The 16,618-nt window shown below is 44.9% G+C and overlaps 1 protein-coding gene across 3 annotated transcripts in view; it reads right to left on the reverse strand.

Moving 5' to 3' along the window:
• The window catches only part of mcf2l2 (MCF.2 cell line derived transforming sequence-like 2), a 367,682-nt gene that overhangs the window by 205,095 nt on the left and 145,969 nt on the right, over positions 1 to 16,618 (reverse strand). For all 3 annotated transcript variants that reach the window (XM_033032171.1, XM_033032172.1, XM_033032170.1), the window contains exons 6-7: positions 16,082 to 16,198; positions 8,057 to 8,206 (exon numbers count right to left, since the gene is read on the reverse strand). In XM_033032171.1, the coding sequence (XP_032888062.1) occupies positions 8,057 to 8,206; positions 16,082 to 16,198 (267 nt within the window). The remainder of the gene's footprint in view (positions 1 to 8,056; positions 8,207 to 16,081; positions 16,199 to 16,618) is intronic.

Raw genomic sequence — 16,618 nt, forward strand, 5'->3', positions numbered from 1 at the left:
TAATTCCATTTACAGATTCACAGATTGTGGGCCGGATATCAAATTATGATGAGACGGAGTACAGGAAGGAGATTGAGAACCTCGCGTCCTGGTGTGGAAACAACAACCTTTCTCTCAATGTCAGCAAGACAAAGGAGATAGTGATGGACTTCAGGAAGTGAAGCGGTACACATACCCTAGTTTGCATTGATGGTGCTAAAGTAGAGATGGCTGAAAACTTCAAATTCCTAAGTCAATATCACCAACAACTTCTCCTGGACCACCCATATTGAAGCAATGACCAAGAAAGCACACCAACTCCTCTACTTCCTTAGAAGGCTTAGGAAGTTTGTCATGTCCCCTATAACTCTCACCAACTTCTACAGATTCACCATAGAAAGCATTTTATTAGGATGCATCACAGCATGGTTTGGGAACAGCTCCATCCAAGACCGCAAGAAATTGCAGAGAATTGTAGACGCAGCCCAGACCATCGCACAAACCAACCTCCCTTCCATTGACTCCATTTATACCTCACGCTGCCTTGTCAAGGCCAGCAGCATAATCAAGAACGAGTCGCACTCTGGCCACTCCCTCTTCTCTCCTCTCCCATCAGGCAAATATTATAGAAATGTGAAAACACACACCTCAAGATTCAGGGGCAGTTTCTTACCAGCTGTTATCAGGCAACTGAATCATCCTACCACAACCAGAGAGGAGACCTGAACTACCATCTACCTCATTGGAGACCCTTGGACTATTTTGATTGGACTTTACTGGCTTTATCTTACCCGAAACATCATTCACATTATTCCCTTTATCATGTATCTGTACACTGTAAATGCTCGATTGTAATCATGTATTGCCTTTCTGCTGACTGGTTAGCACGCAACAAAAGTTTTTCACTGTGCCTTGGTACACGTGACAATAAACTAAACACATAGTCAAACCCAGGTTTGCCTTTGATCAACAAGAGGCGAGAGTACAGGAACGAGATTAAGAACCTTGTGTCAGGACAACAACCTAGCACGTAGCGTCAGCTAGATGAAAGAGTTGCTTGTTGACCAACGGAAGCGAGAAGTTGACCACGACCATATCCTTCAAGTCCATGTCACCAAACCTGGTCTGTTTCACACTGATGCGATGATCAACAAATCAATCAGTGTATTTACATTCTACGCTGGTGAGAAGATTTGGCATATGCTTTTACACATGTAGTGAGGGAAGAGACAGGATGATGGTATAGATGAATGTGTGGCTGTGGACTTGGTGGAGGGGGAAGCAATTCTGATTTTTAGACCCGTGGGATCTCTTCTGAGCAGAGATACAAGAGGGATGGGTTGTACCTGAACTGGACAGGAACCAATATCCTGGCAGGCAAGTTAGCTAGTGTTACACGGGTGGTTTTAAACAAAATTAGTGAGGGGAGGCAGCATGGGCGGGGTCCAATGCAGGACTGACACAGGTGAGAGGCTGGATGTCAGTGTCGATAATGATGAAAGAAAGTTCAGTGGACAGAATAGGCTGGAGCATGGTAGGGAGTGAGGAAGGACTGTTGGATTGAATTGCATTGATTTTCATTCGAGGGGCCTGACGGGTAAGATCGATGAACTCAGGGTGTGGATAGGTACGTGCGACATGGGAAGTTGTAGTCATTACAGAAACCTGGTTAAGAGAGGGACAGCACTGGCAGCTTAATGTTCCAGGGCACAGATACTGTAGGAGAGATAGAGATCGGAGTAAAAGAGGAGGGGGTGCTACTTTGTGTAGGAAGGAACTGCAGTTTAAATCGAGGATAGATAGGCATAACTCAGCGGGACAGGCAGCATCTTTGGAGAGAAGGGATGGGTGACATTTCAGGTCAAGATACTTCTTCAGACTGGTCAGGGGAGTGGGTGGTACAGAGATAAGGAAGTGTAAGGTGTGAAAACAGGGCAAAGGGAGTGGAGATCAAGGAACATGTAGAATAGGTGATTGTTAGTTGGAGAAGGTAACAACAAAGCAAACAGAGATAAAATGTAGTCGGAGACAGTAAGACTGGCCGGAGAACTGGGAAGGGGGAGGAGATGGAGGGTTACTTGAAGTTAGAGAAGTCAATGTTTATACCGCTGGGGTAAGCTGTCCAAACGAAATATGAGGTGCCGTTCCTCCAATTTGCGCTGGGCCTCACTGACAATGGAGGAGGCCCAGGACAGAAAGGTCAGTGTGGGAATGGGAGGGGGAGTTAAAGTGTTGAGCAACCGGGGATGTTACTTTATTGAGTGAGGGGAATGTTGCGGCTGTAATCTGAGATGATGTTACTGATGGTTCAATGAGGCTGCATGGGTGCAGATGAGAAATAAAAAGGGGATGATCACCTTGACGGGGATGTACTACAGGTCCCCAAATAGTCAATGGGAATTAGAAGAACAAATATGCCACGAGATTGCAGGCAGCTACATTCTAATAGGGATGTCATTGTAGGGTATTTTAACTTCATCATTATAGACTGGAACAGCCCTAGTGCTTAGATGGGATGGAATTTGTCAAATGTGTTCAGGAAAGTTTTCTCAGGCAATATGTAGAAGGAGAAAGAAAGTTTGATCTACTCCTAGGAAATTGGATCTGAATGTCCGTGAGCAAGCGTGACCGCTGTTCTATTAGCTATAAGATATTTGTGGACAAAGGCAGCACAGGGCCACAAGTTAAAGTTCTGAATTGGGGCAAGGGCAACTTTGATGGTATTAGACAGGAATTTCCAAGTTGATTGGAGCACAGGAACCTCCAGAGAGTGGGGTGCTTTTATGTGAATTCAAGACATTAACATTTGGTAGCGCAGCTGTAGAGTTGCTGCCTACAGGGTCTTGGTGAGACCACACCTGGAGTATTGCGTACAGTTTTGGTCTCCTAATCTGAGGAAATACATTCTTGCCATAGAGGGAGTACAGAGAAGGTTCACCAGACTGATTCCTGGGATGTCAGGACTTTCATATGAAAAAAGACTGGATAGACTCGGCTTGTACTCGCTGGAATTTAGAAGATTGAGGGGGGATCTTACAGAAACTTACAAAATTCTTAAGGGGTTGGACAGGCTAGATGCAGGAAGATTGTTCCCGATGTTGGGCAAGTCCAGAACTAGGGGTCACAGTTTAAGGATAAGAGGGAAGTCTTTTAGGACCGAGATGAGAAAAACATTTTTCACACAGAGAGTGGTGAACCTCTGGAATTCTCTGCCATAGAAGGTAGTTAAGGCCAGTTCATTGGCTATATTTAAAAGGGAGTTAGATGTGGCCCTTGTGGCTAAAGGGATCAGGGGATATGGAGAGAAGACAGGGATGGGATACTGAGTTGGATGATCAGCCATGATCATATCAAATGGCGGTGCAGGCTCGAAGGGCTGAATGGCCTACTCCTGCACCTATTTTCTATGTTTCTATGTTTCTAACAGTGCAGAGACCTGGGTTCCATCCCGACTACGGGTGCTGTCTGTATGGAGTTGGTACGTTCTCCCCGTGACTTGCGTGGGTTTTCTCCAGTTGCTCCGGTTTCCTCCCACACACCAAAGACGTACAGGTTATTAGGTTAACATTTATGGAGAGAAGGAATGGGCGACGTTTTGGGTCGGGACTCCTCAGTCTGAAGAAGGGTCTCGACCCGAAACGTTGCCTATTCCTTCTCTCCGGTGATGCTGCCTGTCCCGCTGAGTTACCCCAGCCCCAGTGCAACCAAGACAGTTTATAGTTTGGAGTTTAGTTGGAATTCGTAGTGTTCAATCGCCTGATTATTGTTGGGAAGAAGCTGTTCCTGAACTGGGACATTACAGTTTTCAGACTTATATTCCTTCTACCCGATGGCAGCAGTGAAATGAGATAGTGGTGTGGGTCCTTGATGATGCTGGCTGCAGGACATGTGTGGGGCAAGTTTTTTCACTCAGCGAGTGGCGAGTGCTTGGAACACTCTGCCATGGTTGAAGCAAACACGATAGTGGCATTTACGATACTATTGGATAGGCGGGATGTGGATTCTGTGGAGGCAGAGAAGGATATGGAGGGATGTGGATTCTGTGGAGGCAGAGATGAGTTGGTCAGCATCATGTTCAGCACTGACATTGCAGGCTAAAGATCCTGTTCCTGTGCTGTACTGTTCTATGTTCTAATCTGCAAGTCATTGACAATAGACAATAGGTGCAGGAGTAGGCCATTCGGCCCTTCAAGCCAGCACCGCCATTCAATGTGATCATGGCTGATCATCCCCAATCAGTACCCCGTACCTGCCTTCTCCCCATATCCCCTGACTCCCCTATTTTTAAGAGCCCTATCTAGCTCTCTCTTGAAAGCATCCAGAGAACCGGCCTCCACCGCCCTCTGAGGCAGAGAATTCCACAGACTCACCACTCTCTGTGAGAAAAAGTGTTTCCTCGTCTCCGTTCTAAATGGCTTTTTCCTTATTCTTAAACTGTGGCCCCTGGTTCTGGTCTCCCCCAACGTCGGGAACACGTTTCCTGCCTCGAGCGTGTCCAAGCCCTTAACAATCTTATATGTTTCAATGAGATACCCTCTCATCCTTCTAAACTCCAGAGGGCACAAGCCCAGCTGCTCCATTCTCTCAGCATATGACAGTCCCGCCATCCCGGGAATTAACCTTGTAAACCTACGCTGCACTCCCTCAATAGCAAGAATGTCCTTTCTTAAATTAGGGGACCAAACTGCACACCATACTCCAGGTGTGGTTTCACTAGGGCTCTGTACAACTGCAGAAGGACCTCTTTGCTCCTATATTCGATTCCTCTTGTTATAAAGGCCAACATGCCATTCGCTTTCTTCACTGCCTCCTGTACCTGCATGCTTACTTTCATAGACTGATGTACAAGGACCCCCAGATCCCGTTGTACTTCCCCTTTTCCCAACTTGACGCCATTTAGACAGTAAACTGCCTTCCTGTTTTTGCTCCCAAAGTGGATAACCTCACATTTATCCGCATTAAACTTCATCTGCCATGCATCTGCCCACTCCCCCAACCTGTCCAAGTCACCCTGCATTCTCTTGGCCTTGTGTACAAGAGCTAACATTTGAACATTAGTGTGTAGCAAGCAATAAGGAAGGCAAACAACTTGTTGGTCTCCATTGAGAGAGGATTTGAATGCATTAATAAAGATATCTTTCTGCAATTATTTAGGGCCATGGTAGGAACACACCTGGAGTATTGTGTAGAGTTTTGGTCCTTCTTAAAAACATATACTTGCCATAGAATGAAAGCAAGAAAGATACACCAGACTTGTTCTTGGAATAGTGAGTTTGCAATATATGTTGAGTGAGCAGAATAGGTATATATTTTCCAGAGTTCAGAAGAATGATAGCTAATCTAATTGAAACGTACAAAATTGTACATTCAGCTTAACAGAGTGTTTGCATGAAAAATAAACCTCCAACTGAGGAGTTTAGAAATGGGTGGTACATTCTCTAACGAAGGAGTACACCAGTAAGAAGTGAGATGAAGGCAGATAATCTTGGCAATTCTCTACCCCAGACAGTTGTGAAGACTCACTGTGAATTCCCTCAAAACTCTCCACACCTCCAGATTCAGGGACAGTTTCTACCCAGCTGTTATCAGGCAACTAAATCATCCTACCACATCCAGAGAGTGGTCCTGAGCCATGTCGGAAGGAACTGCAGATGTTGTTTGGCGCTATAGTAATGCTGGAGTAACTCAACAGATCTGAAGAAGGATCTCGACACGAAACGTTACCCATTCTTAGATATCCTTCTATCCAGAGATGCTGCTCCAGCATTTTGTCTATCTTTAGCAGTAGTAGTAGGCTCGTCTCAGTCATGACTGACCATGGGTGATGCATCCAGGTTGGATGTAAGCCTGGGCCATGTCATATGGAGGACAGGCTGTTGCCCATGCAGTACGTCCCCCCTCTCCACGTCACTGATCGATCCAAAGGAACTGCAGGGCCGTTACAGTTTGGCACCAGTTTAGCAGTACTGAACTACTATTGGTGACCCTCGGACCCTAGGTATCCTTGTACATCAGTCACTGAAAGTAAGTATGGAGGTACAGCAAGAAAGCTAATGGCATGTTGACCTTCATCGCGGGAGGGTTTGAGTAGAAGAGCAAGGAGGTCCTACTGCAGTTGTACAGGGCCCTGGTGAGACCACACCTGGAGTATTGTGTGCAGCTTTGGTCTCCTCATTTGAGGAAGGACATTATTGCTATTGAGGGAGTGCAGCGTAGGTTCACCAGGTCTCCAATCCATTTCTCTTACACCTTTGGTTTAAATCTCTGGTCTTTGCTCCAAACATTTGCTTATCACGCCCCCGCCCCCTTGCCTGTGTCTAACTATCACTTGCCACTCATTGTCCTGCCTCTCCTCTCTCCCAGTTGTCTCCCCCACCCCCACAATCATTCTGAAGAAGGTCCTGATCTGAAACGTCACCTATCCAAGTTCTCCAGAGATGCTGCCTGAGCCATTGAGTTACTCCAGCACTTTGTGTCCTTTGTAAAGCAGCATCTGCTATCCTTTGTTGCTACATTTTACCCCTGTCCCTGCCCAGAGGTTGTTTGTGTGGACAGCATACTATCATTAATTGCCCAGGCCAAAGCACTTCAGAAGGCAGTTCAGAATTAACCACCTGGCCGTGGGTCTGGAATCATATTTTGGGCGATCAGATGAAAAATTAGATCCCTAAATGATCTTTAGTTGACATGATGTGTAAGAAGGAAATGCAGATGCTGGTTTACACCGAAGATAGACACAAAATGCTGGAGCATTGGCAGGCCCATCCACTATATCCAAAATCCGTTATAAAGGGGTCCATTAAATCAAGGGTATACTGTATTTATGTATAGGTCATTTATATACATCATGTTATATCATATGTAGATCACAAAATGCTGGAATATCTCAGCGGGACAGGCAGCATCGCTGGAGAGATGGAATGGGTGACATTTCTTCCTTCTCTCCAGAGATGCTGCCTGTCCCGCTGAGTTACTCCAGCATTTTGGGTCTATACAATATACAATATTTATTACATGTCATTTGAACCTCAGTGAGGCTCAAACGAAACTCAGTTTCCACAGCCATACAAACAAAGACAATTTCTACAAGACATACAAACAATTCATTTCACACAAACATCCATCACAGTGAATCTCCTCCTCACTGTGATGGAAGGCAAAGTCTTTTCTCTCCCCTGCACCATTTCTCTCCTGATGTCGAAGGCCCAGGCGGGCGATGGTAAGTCCCACGCCCACTATCTTAGTGGACATGATATTCCACCATCAGCCAATGAACCAAAACCATACTAGGGGTAACAATGCTATTAAGATTGTCATCTGGCATCCTTCAAAGGTATCACTGCTTTTGCCCCCAAGCTGCACCATGATAGACAATAGGTGCAGGAGTCCGCCATTCAGCCCTTCGAGCCAGCACCGCCATTAAGTGTGATCATGGCTGATCATCCACAATCAGTACCCCGTTCCTGCCTTCGCCCCATATCCTTGGACTCCGCTATCTTTAAGAGCTTTATCTCTCTTGAAAGTGTCTAGAGAACCGGCCTCCACCGCCCTCTGCGGCGGAGAATTCCACAGATTCACCACTCTCTGTGTGAAAAAGTGTTTCCTCGTCTCCATTCTAAATGGCTTACCCCTTATTCTTAAACTGTGGCCCCTGGTTCTGGACTCCCCCAACATCGGGAACATGTTTCCTGCCTCTAGCGTGTCCAAACCCTTAACAATCTTATATGTTTCAATAAGATACCCTCTCATCCTTCTAAATTCCAGAGTATACAAGCCCAGCCGCTCCATTCTCTCAGCATATGACAGTCCTGACAAGAATGTCCTTCCGCAGATTTGTTCCTCTTTACTCCTATACTCAACTCCTCTTGTTATGAAGGCCAACATGCTATTCACTTTCTTCACTGCCTGCTGCACCCGCATGCTTACTTTCAGTAATACATGATACATAGAAAGCACCACAATATTCATTCTGAAGAACCCAAAACGTCACCCATTCCCTCCCTCTACTGCAGTGTTTTGTGTCTACCTTGTATTTGAACCAGCATCTGCAGTTCTTTCCCACCACAATATCACCTACCTTTAGATCAGTGTGTTTTTCTGTGTGAGTGGTGAGGAGCACTCTTGTACACTGGGCATCGTTTGGTAATTCGGTTTCTGCAAGTTCAGTGCCAAATGACTGCAACAGCTGGGTTGTTGCCTTTACCGTCATTGCAAAATTTTCAATGGCCTGAAAAAAAATATTTGAGATTTAGTAAAATCATAAACCTAGACATAAACATAGAACATCGAAGAGGTTCTTCTGCTGTTGTATAGAGCTCTGGTGAGACCACATCTGGAGTATTGTGTACAGTTTTGGTCTCCTAATTTGTGGAAGGACATCCTTGTGATTGAGGCAGTGCAGCGTAGGTTCACGAGATTGATCCCTGGGATGGCGGGACTGTCATATGAGGAAAGATTGAAAAGACTAGGCTTGTATTCACTGGAGTTTAGAAGGATGAGGGGGTATCATATAGAAACATATAACATTATAAAAGGACTGGACAAGCTAGATGCAGGAAAAATGTTCCCAATGTTGGGTGAGTCCAGAACCAGGGGCCACAGTCTTAGAATAAAGGGGAGGTCATTTAAGACAAAAACTTTTTCACCCAGAGAGTTGTGAATTTATGGAATTCCCTGCCACAGAGGGCAGTGGAGGCCAAATCACTGGATGAATTTAAGAGATAGTTAGATAGAGCTCGAGGGGCCAGTTGAGTCAAGGGATATGGGGAGAAGGCAGGCACGGGTTATGGATAGGGGACGATCAGCCATGATCACAATGAATGGCGGTGCTGGCTCGAAGGGCCGAATGGCCTCCTCCTGCACCTATTTTCTATGTTTCTATGTTTCTATGTTACAGCACAGGAATGGGCACAAGGTTTGAGCCGAACATTGTCTCATCTGCCTGTACATGGTCCACATCTCTGTATTCCCTGCACTTCCATGTGCCTCTGAAAATGTCTCCCAAACGCCACTGCCATATCTGCCTCCACTCACCCGGCAATGCATTCCAGGCCCCCACCTTCACCACACATCTCCATTAAACTTTCCCCCCTCACCTTATAGCTACGTCCTCTAGTGTTGGACATTTCCACCCTGGGAAAAGGTTCATACTATCTACCATATCTATGCCTCTCATATACTTCTATCAAGTCTCCCCTCATCCTCTGATATTCCAGAGAAATCCTTCAAAGCCTGTCCACCCTCTCCCCATGGCTGCAACCCTCGAATCCAGGCATCATTCTGGTAAAATTCCTCTGCACCCTCTCCAAAGCCATCTCATCTTTCCTGTAAGGGGTCAATCAGAACTGCATGCAGTACCTCAAATGTGGCCAAACCACAGACCTACAGAGCTGCATCATGACTTCCTTACTCTTATATTCAATGCCCTTTGCAATGAAGGCAAGCATTGCAGACACCTTCTTTACCACTCTATCTACTTGTGCTGCCACCTGCAGTGAGTTATGAACCATGACTCCTGTGCACATCAATGCTGTTGAGGGTCTTGTCATTAACTGTATACTCTCCCTTACATTCAACCTCCAAATGTGCAACACCTCACACTTGCTTGAGTTAAACAGCAACTGCCATTTCTCTGCCCATTTCTGCAGCTGATCTCTACCCCATTGTATCTCCAGACAGCCTTCCTCGCTGTCTGCAACTTCTCCAATTTTGGTGTTGTCAGCTAACGTACTCACCAACCCATCTATACACAGAACCCATCATCATATGGGGGAAATGTGTCTGTTATTGCAGATTGTCTGTTATAACCGAGAAAGGAATAATTATCATTGTATAGAGTCATAGAGTGATACAGTGTGGAAGCAGGCCATTTGGCCCAACTTGTCCACACTGGCCAACATGACCCAGCTACACTAGTCCCACCTGTCTGTGCTTGGTCCATGTCCCTCCAAACCTAGACAATCCATGTACCTGTTTAACTGTTTCTTAAACATTGGGATACTCCCAGCCTCAACTACCTCATCTGGCAGCTTGTTCCATACATCCACCACCCCTTGTGTGAAAAAATGTATCCTCAAATTCCTATTAAATCTTCTCCCCTTCACCTTGAACCTATGTCCTCTGGTCCTCAGTTCCCGTACTCTGTGCATCTACCCGATCTATTCCTATCATGGTTTTGTACACCTCTATAAGATCGCCCCTCATCCTCCTGCGCTCCAAGGAATACAGACCCAGCCTACTCAACCTCTCCCTCTAGTTCACACACTAGTCCTGGCAACATTGTCTTAAATCTTCTCTGAACACTTTCAAGATTAATAACATCTTTCCTATAACATAGTGCCTAGAACTGAACATAATATTCTACAATGCAGTCTCACCAACATCTTATACAACTGCAACATGACCTCCCAACTTCTATGGTAGACACAAAATGCTGGAGTAACTCAGCAGGACAGGCAGCATCTCTGGAGAGAAGGAATGGGTGACATTTCGGGTCGAGACCATTCTTCAGACTCCCAACTTCTATACTCAATACTCTGACTGATGAAGGCCAAAGTGCCAAAAGCCTTTTTGACCACCTTATCTACCTGCGACTCGGCCTTCAAGGAACCATGCACTTGTACTCCTAGATCCCTCTGCTCTACAACACTACCCAGAGGTCTACCATTTACTGTGTAGGTCCTGCCCTTGTTAGACGTCCCAAAATGCAACACCTCACACTTCTCTGTATTAGATTCCATCAACCATTCCTCCGCCCACCTGGCCAATCGATCCAGATCCTGCTGCAATCTTTCACAACCATCTTCACTCTCTGCAAAACCACTCACTTTTGTATCATCAGCAAACTTGCTAATCTTGCCCTGTATGTTCTCATCCAAATCATTAATGGGCCCAGCACTGAACCCTGAAGCACACCACTAGTCACAGGCCTCCAGTCTGAGAAGCAACCTTCCACCATCACCCTCTGCTTCCTTCCATGGAGTTAATTTGCTATCCATTCAGTTATCTCTCCTTGGATCCAATGCGATCTAATCTTCCAGAGCAGTCTACTATGCAGAACCTTGTCATGTAGTTGAAAGAAAGAACTGCAGATGATGGTTAACAAACAAAAGTGCTGGAGTAACTCAGTGGGTCAGGCAGCATCTCTGGAGAACATGGAGAGGTGACGTTGGGACCCATCTTCAGATTGATTCAGTCTGCTGAGTTACTCCAGCACTATGTGTCTTTTTATTTTAAAACCAGGGTCCGATGCCACTGGTCTGCACCAGCGAGCCCTTCCACATGGATATAGCCATTGCTGACAGCAGGAAGAAGCAGCTGGTGAGAGGGGAGGGAGCCGCACGGTGTCTGAGTACATCCTATCATTGGCAGCGCCCTGAAGAAATCACTGTCCCAGTGGCTACAACGTGAGCCGCAACAACAGCCATGTCATGAGACCATGCTGTGGGTGAAGATGGGCTCACTGGTGCACCTTGCCAGTCGGGAGTGGGGTCAGAAGCCAGAGCATAAAACGGCTGGGGAGACGGTGCGAGCTGGATGTGGCATTGGCAGGCCCGTCCGCTATATCCAAAATCCGTTATAAAGGGGTCCATTAAAACAAGGGTTTACTGTATTTATGTATAGGTCATTCATATACATCATGTTATATCATATGTAGTTCACAAAGTGCTGGAGTAACTCAGCGGGATAGGCAGCATCTCTGGAGAGAAGGAATGGGTGACATTTCGGGTCGAGACCCTTCTTCAGACTGATGTCAGGGAAGTGGGTAGGACAGAGATAGATGGCACAATGGGCTAAGTGTTCGGCTGGCGACCGGAAGGTAGCCGGTTCGAATCCCGCTTGGAGTGCATACTGTCGTTGTGTCATTGGGCAAGACACTTCACCCACCTTTGCCTGTGTGTGAATGTGTGTGAGTGATTGGTGGTGGTCGGAGGGGCCGTAGGCGCAGATTGGCAGCCACGCTTCCGTCAGTCTGCCCCAGGGCAGCTGTGGCTACAGAAGTAGCTTACCACCACCGAGTGTGACTGAGGAGTGAATGAATAATGCGATGTAAAGCGCCTTGAGTATTAGAAAGGCGCTATATAAATCCCATCCATTATTATTTATTATTAGAGATAGAAGGTAGTCGGAGACAGTAAGCCTGGTCGGAGTACTGGGAAGGGGGAGGGGATGGAGAGGGAAAGCAAGGGCTATTTGAAGTTAGAGAAATCAATGTACATATCGCTGGGGTGTAAGCTGTCCAAGCGAAATATGAGGTGCTGTTCCTCCAATTTGTGCTGGGCCTCACTCTGACAATGGGGGAGGCCCAGGACAGAAATGCAACACCTGTCCCTTTACCTCCCCCCTCGACTCCATCCAAGGACCCGGAAAGTATTTCCAGGTGAAGCAGAGGTTCACTTGCACCTCCTCCAACCTCATCTACTGTATCCACTGTTCCAGGTGTCAACATCTCTACATCAGTGAGACCAAGCGCAGGCTCGTCTGTCTTAACCTACCTGATGTCCCGGTAGCTCAGCACTTCAACTCCCTCTCCCATTCCCAATCTGACCTTTCCCTTTCCCAATCTGACCTTCCTCCATGGTCAGAGTGAGGCCCAGTGCAAATTGGAGAAACATCACCTCATATTTTGCTTGGGTAGTTTACACCCCAGCGGTATGAACATTGACTTCTCTAACTTCAAGTAGCCCTTGCTTTCCCTCTCTCTCCATCCCCTCCCCCTTCACAGTTCTCCAACCAGTCTTATTGTCTCCAACTGCATTCTATCTCTGTCCCACCCACTCCCCTGACATCAGTCTGAAGAAGGGCTTGACCCGAAACGTCACCCATTCCTTCTCTCCAGAGATGCTCCCTGTCCCACTGAGTTACTTCAGCATTTTGAGATCTACCTTCAATTTAAACCAGCATCTGCAGTTCTTTCCTACACATGTTATATCATATATATGAGGTCCCAGCACAGATCTTTGCAGAACTCCACTGGTCAGAGACCTCCAGCCACTTATCTACCTTCCACCACATCCTTCTGTCTTCTCTGAATAAGTCCTGAACCCATACAACTAAGACATCATGAACCCCATACATCATAGAAACATAGAAAATAGGTGCAGGAGTAGGCCATTCGGCCCTTCGAGCCTGCACTGCCATTCAATATGATCATGGCTGATCATCCAACTCAGTGTCCTGTACCTGTCTTCTCTCCATACCCCCTGATCCCTTTAGCCACAAGGGCCACATCTAACTCCCTCTTAAATATAGCAAATGAACTGGCCTCAACTACCTTCTGTGGCAGAGAGTTCCAGAGATTCACCACTCTCTGTGTGAAAAATGTTTTTCTCATCTCTGTCCTAAAGGATTTCTCCATTATCGTTAAACTGTGACCCCTTGTCCTGGACTTCCCCAACATCGGGAACAATCTTCCTGCATCTAGCCTGTCCAACCCCTTAAGAATGTTGTAAGTTTCTATAAGATCCCCCCTCATGAACCCCATACATCATGAACCCCATACATCTTAATCTTCTGGATTAAGTTAATAAATATAAATAAATAATAACCGTATAAATATTGAAAACCAAGGATGCGTAAATACATGTGCCTTTAACTCTGCACGCCAACTGCCTAACAGCTCTCATTAGCTAAATATTAATGCTGGTAACTAAACATGTTGTAGCAACCAAGTTAAAACAACATAGAGAATAATAAATGACACAATGATCTGGGATTTTGCTGCACAGCTGATGCAATTACCAAGAGCAAAGTCTTGCACAGCAGGGGAACATCAAGACTACTGTCTGACAATATTTTGGTGTCTGCTATGTAAAATGGCACATCACCTCAAATGATGGCTGAACACTGAAATAGAAATGTAAACAAACTGTTATTCTCCCACTATCCAATTTGCAAGTGTGTGTGCGTCTGAAGCATATGACACAGAGTCACTAGAGTGATACAGCGTGGATACAGGCCTTTGGCCCACACAGGCCAACATGTCCCAGCTACATTAGTCCCACCTGCTCGCCTTTGGCCCATACCCCTCCAAACCTGTTCTATCCATGTACCTGTCTAACTGTTTCTTAAATCTTGGGATAGTCCCTGCCTCAACTTGTTCCATACACCCACCATGTGAAAAATTTACCTCTCAGATTCCTATGAAATCTTTTCCGCTTCACCTTAAACCTACGTATGTCCTCTGCTCCTCGATTCATTTAATCTGGGTAAGAGACACTGTGCATCTACCCGATCTATTCCCCTTATGATTTTATACACCTCTATAAGATCACCCCTCATCCTCCTGCGCTCCAAGGAATATAGACCCAGCCTACTCAACCTCCCCCTCTAGTCCTGGCAAGATTGTCATAAATCGACATAGAACATAACTGAACAGAAACAGGCCCTTCAACCTACAATCTTTGTGCCAAACATGATACCAAGTTAAATTAATCTCTGTCTGCACATGTACATCTCTGTCTGCACAAGGCCACAGATCTTAATTTGCTGCAAGGTTAATGGGCAAATATATATAGTTGACGTATTATTTATTTTTAAGTTCAGGTACGTACAGTCAAATGGCAATATTCAGAAAATTCTGCTGAAATGGTGCACTCCGTCAGTTTCACAAAAATGGCACCTTGCTCCTATATTTTGAGCAAATTGCTACATTAGCCTAGTGTTTGCACCATTAACCTTGCAGCAAATTAAGATCTGTGGCCTTGCAATGTTAAACTCAGACCAATCAAATGCTCTGGCATTGAAAATTAGCTGATAACATTGGTGAATCTTAATTTTCCATATGTGTGTGATGAATTTATAGAAAACTGTTCAATTTAGAGTTAATTGGACGTTATAGTAACTTGTTAAAAACAACTGAAACTGTTACGAATGATAATCTTCGGCAAGCTGTTGCCATATTTCTTAATGATCTGATATTTCTATCTATGCTGCTTGACACATTAGAGATGTCAATTAGAAAATATATGCCATGTACCCAACTGGCAAAATACATAATTAGTACAGATTAAAAAAACCATTTGGAATTTGTATTCATTAACGTAGGTGAGAATATTCTCAGGTACTAACACGAAAGAGCTGATAGGGTGCAGATTGTGTGCTTTATGCTTTGCCTGCCAAATTGATTAGACAATAGACAATAGGTGCTGGAGTAGGCCATTCGGCCCTTCGAGCCAGCATCACCATTCAATGTGATGGAATGGCGGTGCTTAGTATGAAATGTGTGGAATCCTTAGCATGGAGTTTCTGCTGGTGCCTGAAACAAAAGACAGAGGAAGTCCAGTAGTAGATTGCAAGTTGAAGGCTATAATGCAATCATCCTTCCTTACGAGGGTGGCTGGTACATGGAACGAGCTCCCAGAGGAGGTACAATAACAACTTTTTAAAGACACTTGGACAGGTACATTGATAGGAAAGGTTTAGAGGGATTTGGACCAACTGTGGGCAAAGGGGTATAGATGGGCCATTTTGTTCAGCATGGATGGAATGTTTCTATGCTGTGTGACTCTGACTCTATATATTAGGAAGCCCATCAACGCCCCTATTTGTTTAGGAGATTGAGGGGATTCGGTATGTCAACAAATACTCTCCTGAACTTCCACAGGTGTACAGCAGTGTCACTCTCAAAAAGGCAACCAGCATCATCAGAGACCCACTACACCCTGGTCACGCTTTCATTTCACTCCTACCATCAGGAAGAAGGTACAGGAGCCTGAAAACTGTAACATACAGGTTCAGGGGCAGCTTCTTCCTAACAAACATCAAGCTGTAAAACACTACAACCTCCAAATAGGCTCTAAACTATATATAGACGGGGGCATTATATTTGACTTTGCACTATTATTGTTTATTTATTTATGTTTTTTTTATATATATACTGAATTTTGTTGTTTATTATGGGTTTTACAGAGTTATATGTTTACATATCTGTAAGTTGCTGCAAGTAAGAATTTCATTGTTCTGTTTTGGGAAATATGAAACACTCTTGAATTTTGTTCACAGAATTGCTACTGGCAATTTAATGCCTCAAATTTGAAAATCAATGCCATAGATATCTAAAAGGTGGAATGAAAGGTTATGAGAATGATGCTCTTGCACTCACAGTTCGGTGGTGAATCCACTGATTGTGACAGTATTCCAGAGTACCTCCTAAGTCTTTTGTTAACTGACTTTTTTCGATGTAGTTGTGCAGGTCCGTTATGGTGTTTAACATAATTATCTGGAACAGATGCAACAAATAGTTTTATATATTTATCTATAGCCAGGATATCATTACAATGCATAGTCAATGGAACTGTCAAAATTCACAATTGGATTTTGTACAAATATAATGATGAATTATAAACTGAACTATAATAGTCCAGCAGTTCTACTTTGGGAATATACAAGAAATCACAAACATTTGTCCGCGTATATGAAAGATAAAATATACACAACACAAATGGACAGAAGTCACAACTTACTTGATTTATTATTAATTTTTCCAAATATTACAATGTCCATGTGTATAATATGGACCAGTCATGTCCTTAGATTACATTAGTTTAGTTTAGAGATACAGCACAGAAACAGGCCCTTTGGCCCACCGAGTCTGAGCCAACCAGCGATCCCCGCACATTAACACTATCCTACACGCACT

The sequence above is a fragment of the Amblyraja radiata genome, chromosome 13 (genome assembly GCF_010909765.2).
Source record: "Amblyraja radiata isolate CabotCenter1 chromosome 13, sAmbRad1.1.pri, whole genome shotgun sequence".
Lineage (NCBI taxonomy): Eukaryota > Metazoa > Chordata > Chondrichthyes > Rajiformes > Rajidae > Amblyraja > Amblyraja radiata.